General features: G+C 59.8%; 1 protein-coding gene across 10 annotated transcripts in view; it reads left to right on the top strand.

The window, feature by feature from the left end:
- The window catches only part of CHID1 (chitinase domain containing 1), a 44,248-nt gene that overhangs the window by 5,755 nt on the left and 19,714 nt on the right, over positions 1–18,779 (top strand). For 5 of the 10 annotated variants that reach the window (XM_054661846.1, XM_016920080.4, XM_016920081.4 and 2 more), the window contains exons 2-8: positions 4,181–4,334; positions 5,842–5,991; positions 6,623–6,755; positions 7,968–8,012; positions 8,837–8,943; positions 9,547–9,608; positions 14,491–14,583. In XM_054661846.1, the coding sequence (XP_054517821.1) occupies positions 4,224–4,334; positions 5,842–5,991; positions 6,623–6,755; positions 7,968–8,012; positions 8,837–8,943; positions 9,547–9,608; positions 14,491–14,583 (701 nt within the window). In that variant the 5' untranslated portion in view covers positions 4,181–4,223. Of the gene's footprint in view, positions 1–362; positions 467–4,180; positions 4,335–5,841; positions 5,992–6,622; positions 6,756–7,967; positions 8,013–8,836; positions 8,944–9,546; positions 9,609–14,490; positions 14,584–18,779 lie in introns of all 10 variants that reach the window. The other 5 variants (XM_016920082.4, XM_063783678.1, XM_016920086.4 and 2 more) reach the window with 3 other exon arrangements.

Genomic DNA, 18,779 nt, shown 5'->3' with positions numbered 1-18,779 from the left:
GCGGGCAAGTTAAGCGCGAGTGGACAGAGGCAGTACCCTGGCCTTGTGTTCAGTTAGGTTCTCCTAGTGTCCCCTCTGCTGGACACATGCTGGCAGGACTGTCTTCCTCTTCCACCCTTTCCTCTTCCTTCCCTGAAGTGTGAAATCACAGGTTGGGGGGCAGGGAGGTCATAGGCAGAGGGGCCACTAGGTGGGTGGACAGTGGCCCTGCTTCAAATCTGCAGGACGGCAGGTAGGGCAGAGACCCAGCCCTATAGTGGTTGGTCACTGGGTACCTGAGTGTGCCCTCCAATTACTCCTGGGCCAGTCCCCTGGAGAACCACCGTTTGGTTTTTCATTCCTTTCCTTCCTCCCTGACCCAGATTTCCACCCAGAAGACAGAGAAGGAGCCAGTGGTCATGGAATGGGCTGGGGTCAAAGACTGGGTGCCTGGGAGCTGAGGCAGCCCCCGCTTCAGCCTGGCCAGGCAAGTGATTCTGGGCCGTCTTCCCTGTGCCATGGCCAGAACCCTCCCCACCTTCCCTGGGGCTGTTGCTGACTCAGACCAAGCCTCAGCTGCAGCAGAAAGACAGTGGGGCTAAGGGGAGGTGGCAGCAGGCTGCTGCCTTTGGTTCTGATTCTGGGATGTATCACTGAGGAGAGGGGCTGGTGAGGTTGGTCGGGGCAGAGGGTGGTGATCTGTGCCTGGGCCTTCTTATTCCCCCTGCACAGCCTCTCAGAACTGCCGTGGCTGTTCAGGCACTCACTGCCTTTGCCTGTGGCTCCATGTACTGGGTGCTGCTGTGCTTGCCCTGTGAGTTCCCTTCCTAACTCCCCATAAGCCTGCAGGTCAGGCTGTCTTGTGGCTCCCTGCCTCCTAGGTGAGGGAGCTTCACTGGTTGATCTTGCTCCAGGAGCGTGTTCTTTCTGTGCAGGTGTGTTGTGGGTGTATTGGGTACCAAAGCATGCAAACTCCCTGCCTGGGGGTAGCCACAGTCTCCTCAGTCTGCACCAGGAGCACCAGTCTCACCCAGGGAAGAGACAGGGCAAAGTGGGGCAGCGTGTGCCTCTGCAGAAGAAAGCAGGTCAAGGGGACGGTTTCAGAGGAAGTGAAAACAGGTTCCTGGCCAGGGAGTCTTTTGGGTAGGAGGGTAGGCACTGTGGTAGGCCTGGCTCTGGCAGCATCTTCTGACAGGTGCACCTGCCTGGCTGGGGTTCCTGGAGCCTCTTGGGCCTGAGCTCCCATATACTCAGGAGCCTGTGACCCAAGGGGAAGGCCATGTGCCCAGCTGCTGGGTAGTGAGTTGGGCTGAGCTCCCCACCTGTCAGGTATCTGCCTCTGCCCAGGCTGTGTGGGCCTCTCAGCTGGTCTAGAGGGGTCTGTGCTGCCAGAACTGTGAAACTAGCCAAGAGCTTCTTCCCAGCAGTGTCCCAAAGCTTCATGAAGGACTAACAGTCTGGCTGGGCTATGGTGGTGGTTCAGCTCCCCCCGCCGCTGCCCCCAACCCCAGTGAAAGATAGAAAGTAGAATCACTTTTTTTTTTTTTTTTTTTTTTTTTAAAGACAGTCTCGCACCGTCGCCCAGGCTGGAGTGCACTGGCACTATCTCGGCTCACTGCGAACTCCACCTCCTGGATTCACACCATTCTCCTGCCTCAGCCTCTCGAATAGCTGGGACTACAGGCGCCTGCCACCATGCCTGGCTAATTTTTTGTATTTTTAGTAGAGATGGGGTTTCACCGTGTTAGCCAGGATGGTCTCGATCTCTTGACCTCGTGATCCACCCGCTTCGGCCTCCCAAAGTGCTGGGATTCCAGGCGTTAGCCACCGCGCCCAGCCAGAAAGTAGAATCACTTTTGTTGGCGGCCCCTAGAACCTAAAAGTGAACAGTGTAATAAAAGTTTAGTGCAGGAAGACCAGAAGATACAGATAAAGTAAAAGAGAAGAAACAGAATGACCAGTAATTCCAGATAGCCTGCTCATTTATTTTTTGTTTTGTTTCTTTGTTTTTGAGAGGGAGTTTTTGCTCCTGTTGCCTAGGCTGGAGTGCAATTGCGCGATCTCGGCTTACCGCAACCTCTGCCTCCCAGGTTCAAGTGATTCTCCTGTCTCAGCCTCCCGAGAAGCTGGGATTACAGGCATGCGCCAGCACGCCCAGCTAATTTTGTATTTTTAGTAGAGACAGGGTTTCTCCATGTTGGTCAGGCTGGTCTCGAACTCCCGACTTCAGGTGATCTGCCTGCCTTGGCCTCCCGAAGTGGTGTGATTACAGGCGTGAGCCCCCGCGCCCAGGCTACTTTTTTGTTTGGTTTCTTAAGCTTCCACGTGAAGGGCATGTCGTTTGCTTTCTACCACCCCTCCCTACATGCTTTCTCTGTGGGACTGAACTGTGGAAGTTCTGTCTTGTGGCATCTTCATTGACTGGCACTGCCACGAGCATGGCAGGGCCTGTCTGTATTCCAGCATCTGGGAGAGCCAGGTCCATGAACATCCTCATGTTTTGAACGTATGTGGAAAATCCCCCATGGCTGGGCGCGGTGGCTCATTTTGGGAGGCAGGCAGGTCACGGGAGGCCAGGAGCTTGAGACCAACCTGGCCAACGTGGCGAAACCCCATTTCTACTAAAAATACAAAAACTAGCCGGATGTGGTGGCACGCGCCTATAATCCCAGCTACTCGGGAGGCTGAGGTAGGAGAATCGCTTGAACCCAGGAGGCGGAGGTTGCAGTGAGCCAAGATGGCGCCACAGCACTCCAGTGTGGTGACATAGCAAGACTCCAACTCAAAAAAAAAAAAAAAAAAAAAAGTCCCACAGCCGGGCGCAGTGGCTCACACCTGTAATCCCAGCACTTTGCGGGGGCCGAGGTGGGCATATCACCTGCGGTCGGGAGGTGGAGACCAGCCTGGCCAATGTGGTGAAACCTCGTCTCTATTAAAATACAAAAATTAGCCAGGTGTGGTGGCGGCTGGGATCCCAGAGTGCTGGGATTCCAGGCATGAGCCACCGTGCCCAGCCGGGACATTTTTTACTGGCATGTCTTTTCTTGATTTGTGAGATTTATTTGCATGTTATGAATAGATTATGGGTAGAAATCCGTTGTCAAGTGTGTTCCAAATATTCTTTCTGGTTTATTATTTGTCTTCACATTTCCTTCTTTATTTCCTGAATGAAAGTCTTACATTTGTATGTAGTTCTACTCCAGTGGTATTTTCTTTCCTAATCTCTCCCATTGCTCATATAGCTGGAAAAGCCTTCTCCACCCTGAGACTGCATAAATAGGTAGCTATATTTTCTCCTAGTACTTAACGTGGCATCACCACCATCATCGTTATTATCGTAGGCTTCTCTGAGCCTACGATTTTTTTCTTTTTTTCTTTTTTTTTTTTTTTTTGAGATGGAGTCTTGCTCTGTCCCCAGGCTGGAGTGCAGTGGCATGATCTTGGCTCACTGCAACCTCTGCCTCCTGGGTTCAAGCGATTCTCCTGCCTCAGCCTCCCGAGTAGGTGGGACTGCAGGTGCACGCCACCACACCTGGCTAATTTTTATATTTTTAGTAGAGATGGGGTTTCACCATGTTGGTCAGGCTGGTCATGAATTCCTGACCTCAGGTGAATTGCCCGCCTCAGCCTCCCATTAAGTGTTGGGATTACAGGCATAAGCCACCGCACCCGGCCCAAATATTTAATTTTTGTAGGATCTCACTATGTTGCTCAGGCTGGTCTCGAACTCCTGGGCTCAAGTAATCTTCCCACCTCGGTCTCCCAAAGTGTTGGGATTACAGGCGTGAGCCGCCACGTGGCCCAGCCTGTGGCTTCATTATTTTACACTTAAGCCCTACCATGGTTTGGCTTTCTTTGGGTTTGAAGGAGGAGGTGGGAACCAATGCTTTTCTAGATTGCCAGTGGTGGTCAGGGCGGCCTTGGGCTGTGAGGGGAGGGTTCTATGGCTGATGGTGAGGAAGCTCCTTTCTGGGTATCTAGGAGGAACTGGTGGCTCAGTCAGGAGGCCCAGGAGTACTGGAAAATAGACTGTGGCCGCCAGGGCTGGTCCAGGTCAGGGCTCTGTCCCAGTGGCCAAGGCTTCATCCAGTGCCATGAGGACCCAGGCCCTATTAGGAGAAAGTGGCCCCATCAGCAGAGGGGTTGCCCATGTGCTGCATTTCTCTGCCGGTTGTTTGAATGTGCTCTGCTTTCCCTGCAGCCCTCTGGACCCCGAGGTTGGACCCTACTGTGACACACCTACCATGCGGACACTCTTCAACCTCCTCTGGCTTGCCCTGGCCTGCAGCCCTGTTCACACTACCCTGTCAAAGTCAGATGCCAAAAAAGCCGCCTCAAAGACGCTGCTGGAGAAGGTAAGGGTGGCCTGGGGACTTGAGGTGACTGTACTGGCTGAGGGCTGATCCATCATCCTCTTCTTTCTGTCCACTGGGGCCTGTGAGCCAGGAGGCTCGAGGGGCTTGGCTCCTCACAAAGGCACCTGATGAGCCCGCAGCCGGTGGGTGGCCTGTGTGTGGTTCTGGGGCTCTGGCCAGTCAGCACCTCTGAGTGAGCAGCCTCTGGAGCCAGGTTTTGAGGGCAAGCGGGGTGCCTCCCCACTCACCCGACGTGGGGCTTGTTTTATGTGCCAGTTGCCAGTTTCCATGCTCTACCTCTCGTTTATATCACCTGCATCTTCATCTTGCTGTCTTTATCATGGCCTTGAGCTGTGTTTGCCTCATGCTTTTTGGGACGTTCCCCTGGGATGGCCCTGGGGATTGCACCTTCAAGGGTGTAAACTCATAGAACCACCTCTCAGCCCCAGCAGTCCCCATGCCGCTGGCCAGACCGTGCCACAGGACTGTAACTGTGACCTAGTCCTGGACTGGCAGATGCTTTCTCTGTGCTGTATGGGGGCAAATAAACCATGCAGTGGACATCTTTCTCTCACGGGGCCCCTTGGGGCGAGGTCAAGGGGAGGCTGAGCCGGGCCACAGAGTGTGGACAGAAGAGACAAGTTGATAACTGGATGGAAGGTTTCCATGAGCAGAGGTGGAGTAGGGGCAGGTGTGACATGGCAGGAAAAGACTCGCATTGGCCGGGGGGGTGGCAGGCAATGGTTGGCCAGCAGGGTCACGTTGGCGGGGGCGGTGGCAGGCAGTGGTTGGCCAGCATGGTGGCATGTGCCTGGCATGTTCTTTTCTTTTTTTTTTGAGATGAAGTTTTGCTCTTGTTGCCCAGGCTGGAGCGCAATGGCGCGACCTTGGCTCACCGCAACCTCTGCCACCCAGGTTCAAGCGATTCTCCTGCTTCAGCCTCCCGAGTAGCTGGGACTACAGGCGCCCGCCACCATGCCTGGCTAATTTTTGCATATTTAGTAGAGATGGGGTTTCACCATATTGACCAGGCTGGTCCCCAACTCCTGACCTCAGGTGATCCACCTGCCTCGGCCTCCCAAAGTTCTGGGATTACAGGCGTGAGCCAACGCACCCAGCGCACCTGGCATGTTCTTGTCCAGCAAAGCGTATGGCCCTGGAGTGCCCGGATGGGTATCGAGTGGCCAGAGCTGGTGCAGACCATCCACCCTCACATGCAAGGAGGGAGCCACCATAGCTGTCTGTCTGCCTGCCTGCCTTCCAGCCCGGAGCAAGGGTGGGAAAGGCCCTATACCGTCGGCCAGTGTCTGTTGACGGCCAGAGTGCTTCTGAATTGAATTGCCTGCCGTGGCCTCGATCCTCAACATACAGGGTCTCCGGGTCAGCAGCACTGTGTGGATCCAGAGACTCGGCTGCTGGCTGAATGGAAGGGACTTGCTGGGTGGGGCTCTGTGCTCTACACTGTGGACAGATGACTGAGGCTTTTCTCTCACTCCTTTTATTTCAGAGTCAGTTTTCAGATAAGCCGGTGCAAGACCGGGGTTTGGTGGTGACGGACCTCAAAGCTGAGAGTGTGGTTCTTGAGCATCGCAGCTACTGCTCGGCAAAGGCCCGGGACAGACACTTTGCTGGGGATGTACTGGGCTATGTCACTCCAGTAAGTTGGGGCCCTCACAGTGCAGAGGGAGGTCCTGAGGCTCAGGTGGGCTGCCCTGGCCCCGTGATGGCCTCTTCTGGCCAGTCAGTGATGGGGGTCTATGTTCTGATCTCCCGGAGCTGCCGCTGCTGTGAGGCTACGGTGGGAGAGATGCCATTCTGGAGATGTCAGAGTGTAAGACCTTGGGGGTCTCTCCAGGGGCTTGCTGTGCTGATCTCTGTGGGTTCCCCCTGAATCCAGAGGTGGGCTCGCAGGTCGTCTGGGGTCAGGAAGTGGATGTGCAGAGCCAACCCTGGGCCAGGGAGGGGTGGGTTCTCACACCCAGCCTCCTCTTCTCTTGCTGTTCCCAGCTGCCAGCCTGCAGCAGTGGTGTGCACTAGCTCCAGGTGGGGCTTAAGACAAGCACCAGTCACTTTTGGTGAAAGGGATGTCGTGGCCGGGGTCCCAGGCTGTGAGTGGCAGTCCAGAGTAGGAGAAGGATACCGCAGGCCAGGAGCTGATGTCAGTCCGGGCTGGTATCTGTCTACACTGGCCAGCCCTGGGCACGTCCAGAGGCGCCAGAATGACAGCACCATGGTGAGACAGGTGCTCACTCACCTGTCCTCCGTCTGATGTCTCCATCTTTTGCCAGTGGAACAGCCATGGCTACGATGTCACCAAGGTCTTTGGGAGCAAGTTCACACAGATCTCACCCGTCTGGCTGCAGCTGAAGAGACGTGGCCGTGAGATGTTTGAGGTCACGGGCCTCCACGACGTGGACCAAGGTTCTCATCCTTCCTGCTTGACTGTGCTTGCCCCACAGGCTGAAAAGAGTGTGAGTGCGAGAGCAGGGGTGTGTGTGTGTGAGTAGGTATGTCTCTGTTTGTGGGTGTCTCTGTATGGGAGTGTGTGTGTGTCTCTGCGTGATTTAAGTGTGAATGTGAGTGTGTAAGTGTGAGACTGATGATGTGGGAGAGGAGATTGTGAGTGTGTTGAATGTGACTGTCGGTGTGGACATGTCTAAGTGTGAGACAGTGGGTGTGAGTGTGAGTGTGGTGACTGTGAGGACCACGCCCTTACCCCTTGGGGCCCAGCCGGCAGAGCAGGCCCATGGTGTGGGCTGGTGTGCTAAGTGGGAAGGTGAGTGTGGAGCAGGGCAGGCCTGGTGGAGGGGGTTTCTGAGGTGGTCGCCACGGTGGGACCCTCTGCAAGGCCAGGTTGGTGCCTCAGAGTGTTCCGCCCAGGTCTGCGCGTGGTCCAGGTGGCTGTGAGGGGGGCCTTCCCTTGCACTTCCGGGCTGCACACAGGCGTGTGCAGGACAGGCTCTACAATGACTCAGGCAGCCTCTGGGCAGCAAAGGGCACGGGCCGTTGGCTTCTCCTCCTCTCTCCCTCTCTCAGCGATTTTCATTCAATGCCAGGGAGGAGGGTGGGGTTCAGGCGGAGGCTGCCTCCTGATGGCACATCCTGATGACGTCTGCCCGAGTTTACGTGGCCGCACCTTGCGTTTGGGCTCGGACAGAGAGAAATGGCAGGGGAAGTGTTAGGCGGTTTTGGAGTTCAGAGAGCAGGAGTGGTTTTCCCTGACACTAAGAGAACTGTGGGGAGGTGTTGGAGTGTCAGCCAGTGTCAGGGCCTGGTGGGTCTGGCCATCCCTCGGCTCGGAGAAACCTGACCTTCCCCAGGCCCTAGGATGCAGCTGCCTGTTCCCCTGGCCGGCCACAGGCTCTGAGCTGTCCCAGCTCAGGGAGGGTAAGCTCAGAGCTGCTCTGCAGGGTCAGGACGGGGGCCTTGGCCAGAAGGGTGGAGAGTTGGGGTCAGGAAGAGGGTGTGGAGAGCCAGCCCTGGGCCAGGGAGGAGTGGGTTCTCACACCCGCCTCCCCGCCCCTGCCCTTCCCCTTGCGTATTGTGCGGCTGCCACGTTTTCCTCCTCAGGTAGGCTGGGTCTTCCAGTTGGGCGCACGTGCCTGTGTTGACTGTCCCCTCCATGTCCCACAGGGTGGATGCGAGCTGTCAGGAAGCATGCCAAGGGCCTGCACATAGGTAAGTCCAGCAGGCCAGGAGTGGAGGCCCTGATGGCTCAACCTGCGAGGGTGGACAGGTGGGCACTGGGGTCTCCACATGTTCCTGATCACCCGGCTGTGCTACTGTGGCACAGGTTACTTTGACCGCTCAGAGATGAGGCTGGCCCTGGCCTGGCATTCACAGCCCTTAGTCTGGCTGGAGTCCTGAGCTCTCCTCCCCACACAGGCTGTGGCCCTCCAAAGCCAGCACCTCCTTGGCCAGTGGCATTGCCCTCATTGTTCTCCCTCCCATTTCTTCCTTCATTTACCTGATGAGTCCTATCAGGGCAGCTGGGGCCAAGCCCTGGGCTTGGCCTGAGGGTGATGCTGACCTGGCCCATCTGTGCCCCTGTAGCTCACGGCTGGGGAAGGGGGGACATGTGTCCCCACGTCCAGTGGCAGCCTCAGAGGCAGTGGATTAAGAGCACAAGTTGCCAAGGGAGAGACTCTGGGGGATGCTAGAAGCAGGTGACAGGGCTGAGCTGGAGCAGCCGGAGTCTGTCCCAGCCTCCCTCCTGTAAGGTGGGGCCACTACTATGCTGAGCCCTGTGGGGAGCTGGTGTCAGGGTACCAGGACTGTCAGTGTCTGCTCGCTCCTTCCCCACCACCCCTCCCTCCCCAGCCTGTGAGGCTCTGGGACATCCTCTCTGGACATGTGGCTGCTCCAGGTGGCCTCCCTGCCCCTCACTGTCTGGTCTCACTTCCCTCTGGAGGCCAAGGGGATGCCCTTTTGAGGCAGCAAGCAGCAGGGGCCCTCCAGCATCTCCCAGTCACGGCCCCCATGTGTGTCTGTTGCCCCTGCAGTGCCTCGGCTCCTGTTTGAGGACTGGACTTACGATGATTTCCGGAACGTCTTAGACAGTGAGGATGAGATAGAGGAGCTGAGCAAGACCGTGGTCCAGGTGGCAAAGGTGAGACCTGTGTGCTGCTCCAGCCTCTGAGCACAGCCCCCCAGGTCCCACCTGGCCATCTGGCTGGGCCTCCCGCGAGGCCTCCACTCGGCTTTTCTGGCTTCTGCCCTGGGCACCTTCTGGTGCAGCCCCCATCTTCCAGGGAAGGCAGCATCAGCCAGGCTCAGGCTGCTGTTCACTTTCTTGACCATGGGTCCTCTGGAGGTCCCAGGCATGGGAGACCTGTCTGCTGGGCCAGGGTTCTTCCCTTGGGCAAAGCCCAGCTGCCTGCTACCCTCCTGGGAGGGGACCCAGCCCTGCTGGCTGCCAGTATGCCTGGGCCTCGGGTCAGGGAGCCCTCAGGCCCCCGGGGTGGGGTTGGGGGAGGTGCATGGGTGGGCAGGATGCATGAGACCACTGGCCCCTCCACTCCTGTTCCTCTGGGACCCCCCACACTTCCTCCTTCAGACAGGCCCTTCTGGGCATACAGCCCAGGCTTGGGTCTTGCCTTGTGAGTGACCAGGCCACAACCTGACCATGTGGGCCGAGGTGGCGGGCTTCTTGTTTTTCCACCCATCCCTCCTGGGCCTCCAGGCCCTCCTTACCTGTGACTGCTTCTTTCAGAACCAGCATTTCGATGGCTTCGTGGTGGAGGTCTGGAACCAGCTGCTAAGCCAGAAGCGCGTGTGAGTGGGCACAGGTGGTGGTGGGTGGCCCTCCTCCTGGCCCTGGTGTTTGAAGGAGGCTGGAGGAAAGACCAGGGGTTTGGGGAGGGCCTTCCTTCCACAGTCCTTGTGCCTGGGGTGGAGATGGGGCTGCACAAAAGATGGACACCTGCTCAGAAAAGTGGAAGCAGCCTGTGGCAGGCAGCCGGCTCTGAACGCATTGCTGCACCAGGCCTGATGCCTCTCTTGGGTGGTCAGAGGAACTCGAGGACCCTCATTCATGAGGACTTGGCAAGAGAAAGATGGCCGGGATGGTGACAGCAGGTTGAGCTTGGACACAAGCAGAAACTCCTCACTGAGCTTTGAGGAGCCTTCCCGGGGGTGTCCCTGAGCACGGCCAGGACCTGTGGTGTGGACTGCCATGGCGGCCTCTGGGGAATGCCTCCCAGGCCCCCAGGCTTTGTAGCAGTCCACTCCACTGGGAGACGGCCACAGCACTCCCTCACGCCTCCTTTTGCCACATCAGAGCCCAGCCCACCCATGACCCTAGCAGGTTCCCACTCCCTGTGGGCCACATGACCAGGAATGGAGGGAGTGATAGGAAGTGCCATGGCTCCCCCGCCTGGCCTGGATTGGACTGACCACAGCCCTGAGGAATGGCCCTTCCTTGGTCCTGCCCAAGTAGCCCTGCCAACTCACCTAAACAGCTACCTTCCCTGTTCTGCCAAAGTGGACGACTGCCCCGCAAAAGATAGCAGGGGGACAGTACTGCTGCCCAGGATGTTGGTAGGGGGCGTCCTCGACATGCTCAGGACAGGTGGACTCCTCTCATTCCACTGGTTGCAACGAGCGAGGCTGGCGCGGTCTCCACCGCAGGTGCCTGCACAGCAGAGTCCTATGGCAGCTGTCCAGCCCTTCAGCCTTCTGTGTGAGCCGTGGGTTCTGGAATCGGCTCCCCCGCCCCCACCACCTGAAGTAGTTCTGGTTGGGCTTTAAGAGCCCAGGCCTGAGCTCAGGCTGCATGGTGTCCCCTGCAGCAGCCATGGCACTTTCATCCCATTGCTGCTGTGGGCAAAGGAGCTGCAGGTCCAGGCTCTGCCCACCTGGGGCAGCGTCCCCACACAGATCTTAAGCTTGAGGGAGGGAAGGGACATTGTTGAGGCAGAGCCCATGAGGGGTAGGGCAGGATTCCTGCCCAGGGGCTCAGAGGACCCTCAGCCTGGAGCCGGTACAGGCCCTGCCCCTGTGAGTGGCTCCAGCCTCTGCAGCCCTGCCGCTCCTCCCACTGGGCTCTGAGGGACTCACTGGCTGGGAGGCAGCAGTCCAAGGCTCTTCCCGGAACTGCTCCCAGGCGCCGGCTCCAGAAGAGCCCTGGAGTCCTGTTTCCTGGTGCCCAGACCCCCACACCCTCCGCCAGCACCCCTCAGTGTGGTCCCCCACTGGATCCTGGTGCCCAGACCCCACTCCCTCAGCCAGCACCCCTCAGTGTGCCCCCCACCGGATGTGTCCAAGAGGCTCCTCTGTCTGCTTCCCTCCTGGGAGGCCTGGCAGCAGCAGGAGGACAAGGTGCTGTGTGAAGGGAGGCTGGGAGGTGCACTGCAGTGGGGGTAAGGATGTCCGCAAGGCCGTGGGGAGCCTGTTGTCTGCACAGCCTCTGAGGAGCCCCAGCTTTGCCGGAGGATCAGGTGCCTGCGTTCCTGGCTGAGGGACAATCCCAGGCCCTGCCTTGGGGGGTTCTTGCTGAGCCATGGGCAGTGGACCCTGCTGGGGCTGACCTTCCATTACCCTCTGAGGAGAGGGGTGTCTCAGCAGGAGACAGAGCCCGCCTGTTTCCAGCCTTCTCACTAATCCTGGGAGAGCGGGTCTATTAATCAGAGATTTGCCATACTCATTTCTGTTTCAGAGCATTAGGTAGGCAGTGAGATGGCACCAGAGGCTCCTCAGGAGATAGCCTCTTGTCTGGGGTGGAGGCTGGGGGTGCTGAGACAGCCTCGTGTCTGGGGTGGAGGCTGGGGGTGCTGAGACAGCCTCGTGTCTGGGGTGGAGGCTGGGGGCCCTGAGACAGCCTCGTGTCTGGGGTGGAGGCTGGGGGCCCTGAGACAGCTTCATGTCTGGGGTGGAGGCTGGGGGTGCTGAGACAGCCTCGTTGTGTCTGGGCTGGAGGCTGGGGGTGCTGAGACAGGCTCGTTGTGTCTGGGGTGGAGGCTGGGGGTGCTGAGACAGCCTCGTTGTGTCTGGGGTGGAGGCTGGGGGTGCTGAGACAGCCTGGTTATGTCTGGGCTGGAGGCTGGGGGTGGTGAGACAGGCTCGTTGTGTCTGGGGTGGAGGCGGGGAGTGCTGAGACAGCCTCATGTCTGGGGTGTAGGCTGCAGGTGCTGAGACAGCCTCGTTGTGTCAGGGCTCCCGACGGGTCATTAACGTCAGGGTGGGAGGGCAGGAGGCAGTAGGGGGGTTGCTGAGCCGGAGTGGCCGCAGCAGGGGAGGACGGTTGGGAGCAGCCTGCGAGCACCTCGTGTCCAGGCTCCTGCAGGAAGGTGGGGAGCTGCGGGAAGGTCGGGAGCTGCCAGCATGGCAGGGGCAGGCAGTATCCAGGCTCCTCAGAGCAGCTTGGCAGATTCCTTTGGGCATTCTGCTGCCTGGGAGCTGCCTCAGCACAGTCCTGCCTCTGACCACCACCTGGGACCCCAGCCCCCAGTGTGCCAGGCCCAAGACTGGGCTCAGCAGGTTCGGTCCCATGCACTGGGCCCTGGACAGAGGCTCAGGGGCAGCTTTTCCTGCAGAGTTTGTTGGCAGTGCCCTTAGAAGGGATGTTGCTGCCTCTGGTCCCTCCTGAGCTCTGGATCAGCCCCTTACAGTTGTCCACATGCCCAGAGGGGCTGTGTTAGGGGCGCTCGGAGCCACCAGTGCCAGCAGCTGGCAGTATGAGGGGGTCTGTCATGAGGAGCACTCCGGGCAATGCTGCAGCACTGTAGCTGCAGCTCACGTCGCCTCCGGGGCCCATGTTGTCTCCTGGGGGCCTGGGTAGACCTGACTCACACCTGTCCTCCTTGAAGGCCAGCTCTGGGCCACACCGTGAGCCTGACTGTGGGTGGACACCGAGGCTCCCTGGGCCCCTCACAGAGTGGCTGGGGGCATCTTTTGGCCCTGAGGTCTGGTGTGGCCCTGGAGGAAGGCCATCCCACCACCATCCTGGGGAGCTGTGGGTACCTGCAGACAGCATAGAGCCCACAGGCTGGGAACCAGGCAGGAGACCCCCAGGTAGGGTCAGCTTCCCCGGGCATCTGGGCAGGGCTTACTCTGCTCACTTTGCTCTGGTGTTTCAGGGCCGGGGGCAGCACCCTCCTTGACCACCACCTCTAAGTGGCGCACAGTGTGTGACAGCCTCTGGTACCCATAGAGTTGTGGACACAGCTGCAGAGGCGTGAGGATGGGCTGCCCAAAGACACTGCTCCCCACTGAGGACTGTACCTGCATTGCAGCCGGCAGAACTAACACCAGATGATGTGGGCCAGAGTTACCCAGGAATTGACGGGGGCTTGGCTTGGAAAATGACAGTCCCACTTGGGCCATGTCAGGGAAACAGGAGCTGCCACTATGCAGCAGTTGCACGTGCCAGGCCCTGGTCCTGGCACCATTGGGAGCACCAGGGCCTCTGGGTACTGGCTGAGGAACCATCACCTCGTCCTGACCTAACCCAGTTCTCACTGAGCCCCACAGAGGCTTGTGCTGGAGTGGGGCGGGACCTGGGGCCACCAGGGGCCGGCTCTTGCCCCACTCTCAGTCCTCCTGTCATCCCCTAAGGGGTGGGTCTCCTCCCCAGATGGGCTGCTCCCAGGGGCCTGCAGCGTGAGAGTGACAGTCTCCTATGTGCGGTAACAGCCAGAGCCTGCCCAGTGTGGACATATCACCCTGAAACCCAGCTTTGCAGCAGCATGTGCTCCAGGCCAGTTTCTGCAGAGGCCACCTGCAGGGTAGACTCATGGGCACCAGCATGTGCACACGGCCGGCTTGGGGTCCTGACGGCTGCTCCTAGGCCATGCTAGGAGGGGGGCTAGTGCCATCCCTTGGGGAACACTGCCAGCCTGCTCTGAGATGCTCCTGCCCCCTCCACCTCCAGGGGCCAGAGGAGGCCTAACTGCTGCTCCCTGTCTCCTGCCCTGCCTGGTGCCCTGCCCTCTCCTTCCCTGAGCTACACCAGGCAGGTGGGGCCCTTGGAGTGCCCTGCGGCCCTCGGGTCAGTGTCCTGGGCCTGCTGGGGGCCTTTTCTTACCTGGTGTGTCTTTTTTTTTTTTTTTTTGAGACGGAGTCATGCTCTTCAGCCCAGGCTGGAGTGCAGTGGTGCGATCTCAGCTCACTGCAACCTCCACCTCCTGGGTTCAAGTGATTCTCCTGCCTCAGCCTCCTGAGTAGCTCGGATTACAGGCACGTGCCACCACACCCTGCTAATCTTTGTGTTTTTAGTAGAGGCGGGGTTTCGCCATGTTGGCCAAGGTGATCTGACCTCAGGTGACCGCCCACCTCGGCCTCCTAGGGTGCTGGGATTACCGACGTGAGCCACCGTGCCCAGCTTTTTCTTTTTTTTTTTAACCTGCCATGTCTTTAGGTGTCTGAGGTGTGATGTACACACGTGGGGCTGTCTCTGGTTGTTTGAGCCCCTCTTTCTGGGGATTCCTGGGGTACTGCACAGGCCCCCACTCTGGGGGGCCCATTGGGGCATGAGACAGTGTTGTTGGGGCTACATCCAGAGATGGATAGGAAGTTCCCACGAAGGGACCCACCTGCCCTGCTGCAGGGTGTCAGGCTGGGGACCAGCCCCACCCCTCCCTGAGGCAGCAGGTGTCACAGAACCCTGGGAGAGGCCTCAGTGCCAGGCACTGCTGACCCCACCTCTCGGTTCTTGCAGGGGCCTCATCCACATGCTCACCCACCTGGCCGAGGCTCTGCACCAGGCCCGGCTGCTGGCCCTCCTGGTCATCCCGCCTGCCATCACCCCCGGGTAAGTGCCGCTCTTGAGATGTGGGGGTGGCTGTGGAGGGCTCTGGGGTCGGGGGCAGCCAGTGCAGGGTGTCGGCCAAAGGGCCCAGGCCCTCCTGCTCAGCACCCAAACCTCATCCCGTCTGTATAGAGGCTTCAGCTGCCACACACACCCTGTGCCCCTGTGCTGGGCACAGAGAAGGCTCCAAGTCAGCACGTGAGTCCCAGGGGCAGACCTGGGGGCCAAGTGGACAGAAGCAGGCTGGGTTGGGGAGTCACAGAGCCCAGGCAGGGCTGGCTTGGCTGGGGGCACCCCAAGGTATCGAGGCAGAAGTCCCAGGGCTCTGCCCAGGGCAGCCCCTCAGGCAGACACTGGGCTTCCCGGCCCGCCACTCTGGAAAGCTGCCAGCCCTCTGCACCTCTGCACCTCTGCAGCCTTCTTTCCCTCCAGAGGCAGAGAGGTGACTGCGGGCCACTTGCTGTGTGCGGTTGGGTACACCCCCAAACCCGAGGTTGGCTAGAGGGACTCACAGATGAGCCAGTTTGTGCTCACAGGAGGCGGCCACCCTGCAGATGCCTGTGCCAGCACAGGCCGGCCATGCCTCAGGGTAGCACCCCTGGCTAAGGAGGCAGCTTGGTGGCCTCCTTCACAGCCTGTAGGCTGCTGAGGGCCCTTTGCACAGTCAACCGACTTTTCTCTCCAAGCTTTCCAGGGCTCTCCGCTGATCAGTGTGGGCTGCAACTGGGCAAGGCAGTGCTGGGACAGACACAGCAGCATGTCCTGCAGACCAGGTTTCAGACCTGTGCCCCTGGTTCCGCTGTCGTGGCCAGGTTCCTCCCCTGGAGCTGGGGCAGGCTGTGCTTAGACCCTTCTGGCTCCCAGCACAACGCAGTTGCTAGTTCCTGGTGGGCTCAGACTGATCCTTTGATGGAAGACCCTGGAAAGTGGAAAGCAGAAGAGGTGCTGAGGGCTGAGCCCTGGAGGCTGCTTCGTGCATGGCCTGAGCTTCTTGCACACGTACCCAGCATTGTGCAGACAGAACTCCCTCTGCCTGTGACCAGGCGTTGGGGGTCCTGTCCCAGGCCGAGCCCTGGGGAGCCTCCTGTCTGCAGCACTGCTGTGTGCCCTGGCCCCTCCCTCTCCCTTATGTGCCAGCTGGGCTGACCTGTGGGTGGTGCTGGTGGGCAGGGGCCTGGCTGTGCCTAGGCAGTTCTGCTCCTGCAGCCCAGCAACCTCAGCCTCCCCGGCAATAATGGGCCCAAGTCCAGGGCTGGGGTCTCACCTGTGTCCCGGGTTTGGGGCCCCCACGCTGCGTCTTTTTCTTTTCTTTTTCTTTTTTTTGAGATAGAGTCTCACTCTGTCGCCCAGGCTGGAGTGCAGTGGTGCGATCTTATCTCACTGCAACCTCTGCCTCCCAGGCTCAAGTGATCCCCCACCTCAGCCTCCTGAGTAGCTGGGACTACAGGCACATGCCACCACACCCAGCTAATTTGTGTATTTTTTTTTTTTTTTTTTTTTTGGAAATGAGGTTTCGCCATGTTGCCCAGGCTGGTCTTGAACTCCTGGGCTCAAGCGATCATCCCACCTCGGCCTCCCAAGCCACCGTGGCCAGCCTTTTCCGATGTGAGGCACTAATGTCTGACCTGTGTTCCCAGGGTTTGAAGGGGGCTGGCAGGGGCTGGCTGTGAGGACACGTCCTTCCTGAGCTGACAGCACCTGTTTCAGGTGGTTGGGAGGACTGCAGGCCTGGGGCTGGGAGAAGATTCCTCGGGGCGGCAGACACTCCTTGTCCAGAGGCCATGGGCGTGGCCACCTCTGTGAGGCACTGATTTCATGGGGCTCCCAGGTTGCCCTTTGTGCTTAGGGGAGCTGCAGAAGCAGCCATCGGTGGGGACCAGCTCAGGAGCCCAGGGCAGTTCTTGAGGCTGGGGCAGAGGACCAGGTGCCTGTCTTCTGCTGGTGGCAGCCTCTGCCTGAGCTTCTGGCCCTAGGCAGGAAGTGGGCAGTTGGAGCTGGGCCAGGTCCCTGCCCCTCACCCCACAGCAACCAAAGCTCACAACTCCATTTGCATGGCGCTGGTGGGGGTTGCAGCTGTAGGGTGGGATGCACGCCAGGGCTGTGGGCACGGTGACCAGGCTGGGGGCAGGGCCGAGGCCCACGGTGGGGGTCCCCGGGGAAGTGGGACCCAGCTCGGGGGAGGGCTGGGCACTGCTGTTGTGCGCCCGCTCCACTGGAGCACAGGGCTGTGCCCTCCCAGTCGGCGGGGCCGGTGAAGGTGCTGAGGCTCCCGTGGGTTCTCCCGAGGCTCTGGCTACAGCCCCAGAGGTGAGGAGGGCTGTTTTGTCATCTGTGTTTATCCTCCCCCCATCCCACTCTGAGGGAAGAGCAGCCACTGCAGAGGAGCCTCGTAAATCCCTGTCCCTGGTGCTTTTGCAGCAGCGCGTAATTGTGCTTGTCACTCACCTCCCAAGAGCGGCGCTGCCAGCACACAGGCTCGCTCTCTCCAGGGGCGCTGTCCGTGGAACAATGGCCCCTGGAGAGAGGTCTGCGTGCTATGGGGAGGGGCACCCCAGTCGCCAAATGCAAATTTTATCGTGTCCTTCGTCAGCAGACAGAGGCAGCCCTAACTCAGCTGCCACAGACCCCAGGGTGTCTGGTCCTGGAACTGAGCACTCTGCTGACCTCCAGCCCTGCTCCCACAGTCAGTCTCAGCAATGGAGGAGACCCATGGGCAAAGCCACAGCGTAAACCCCACAGGCCCGTGGGACCAACACGCTGTCCCCAGGTGCCCATGTGGTGGTGCCGTCCTTAACATGGGAGCAGAATCCTTGGGTCAGTCTCTAGTTGGCCCCTTGTGTTTTCTGGGCATCGTTAGCTACTGGGACCCCCTTGGGTCCAGGGAGCTGACCTCAGGAACCCAGGAAGGGCTGGTTTCCTTCCTGGGCCCTGCTGGCGCCGTTGCGGGCCTTGTTGTCAGTGGTCCACTCTGAGGTGGGCGGGGCCGCGACCCTGGCCATCTCCTCCAAGCCCCATGGTTCAGGGCCGGCCATCCTTGTATCTGAGGTGGGCGGGGCCGCGACCCTGGCCATCTCCTCCAAGCCCCGTGGTTCAGGGCCGGCTATCGCTGTATCTGAGGTGGGCGGGGCCGCGACCCTGGCCATCTCCTCCAAGCCCCGTGGTTCAGGGCCGGCCATCGCTGTATCTGAGGTGGGCGGGGCCGCGACCCTGGCCATCTCCTCCAAGCCCCCTGGTTCAGGGCCGGCCATCGCTGTATGTGGAGGCTGACTCAGCAGTCAGAGAAAGGTGACGCATGGGGGTGCCGTCACCGGATCCCCAGCAAGCACGTTTGCACAGAAGCCCCTGCTCCCGTCGCCCACCTACCTCTTGCCCGCAGCCTCGGGGGATGGGGCAGGCCGCGTGCTGGCAGTGTGTGTTGAGGCCTCAGTGGGGGACCGCAGGCACCCCGTGCAGTGTGGACAGGCCGAGGTCCAGGCTGAGGTCGGGCCCCAAAGGGCTGAAGGGTGCTAACCAGCCAGTCAGGGAGCGGGCTAGGCCTGCAGGCTGAGGAACAGTAGAGCAGCCATCGTGAGGGGGCGAGGATGCCAGCAGCAGCAGACAGGGGCCAGGCGACCCAAGGCCATGGGGAGCAGGTTCAGAAATCTCTGACAGGTGGGCAGAGGGGGAGGGGAGCTGTGGGTGGAGGAACAGCTGTGGCCGCTGGCTGCTGGGGGCAGATGCCCTGAGCGTGGGAGATTGCAGGGACAGTGATGCCGGCATCTGTTAGGGTTGGGGAAAGGTATTCCCTTGAACTGCTATGGGGCCTGACAGTGATGCCACCATCTCTGTTAGGGTTGGGGGCTGGCATTCCCTCAGGGCTGCTGTGGGGCCTGGCTCTGCAGGTGGCAACTATAGGGCCAGGTGGTGTGGCTGGCAGGGACTAGGGACCATAGGCCAAGCCCACGCCTTCCTCACATTCAGCCTGGAGGGAGGTCAGCTGAATGGAGGTCAGAGACTACGACTCTCCCCTGCTGGGTGGCTGGAAGATGAGAGTCTAGGGAGACAGGGAGGCTAAGCCCACAGGGTCTGGTAGCTGGAGTGCAGGAGCAGGGAAGAGATGGGCCCACCCCAGCAGATGGCTGCGGGAGGGGTTGACGTGGAGCCGACGTTCCTTTTGCCTGGCGTCAACTGCAGTGATGCAGATGTCACCCAGAGATGGC

The sequence above is a fragment of the Pan troglodytes genome, chromosome 9, assembly GCF_028858775.2.
Source record: "Pan troglodytes isolate AG18354 chromosome 9, NHGRI_mPanTro3-v2.0_pri, whole genome shotgun sequence".
In the NCBI taxonomy this organism is placed as follows: Eukaryota; Metazoa; Chordata; class Mammalia; order Primates; family Hominidae; genus Pan; species Pan troglodytes.
This window is presented reverse-complemented; position numbering and strand designations above follow the sequence as displayed.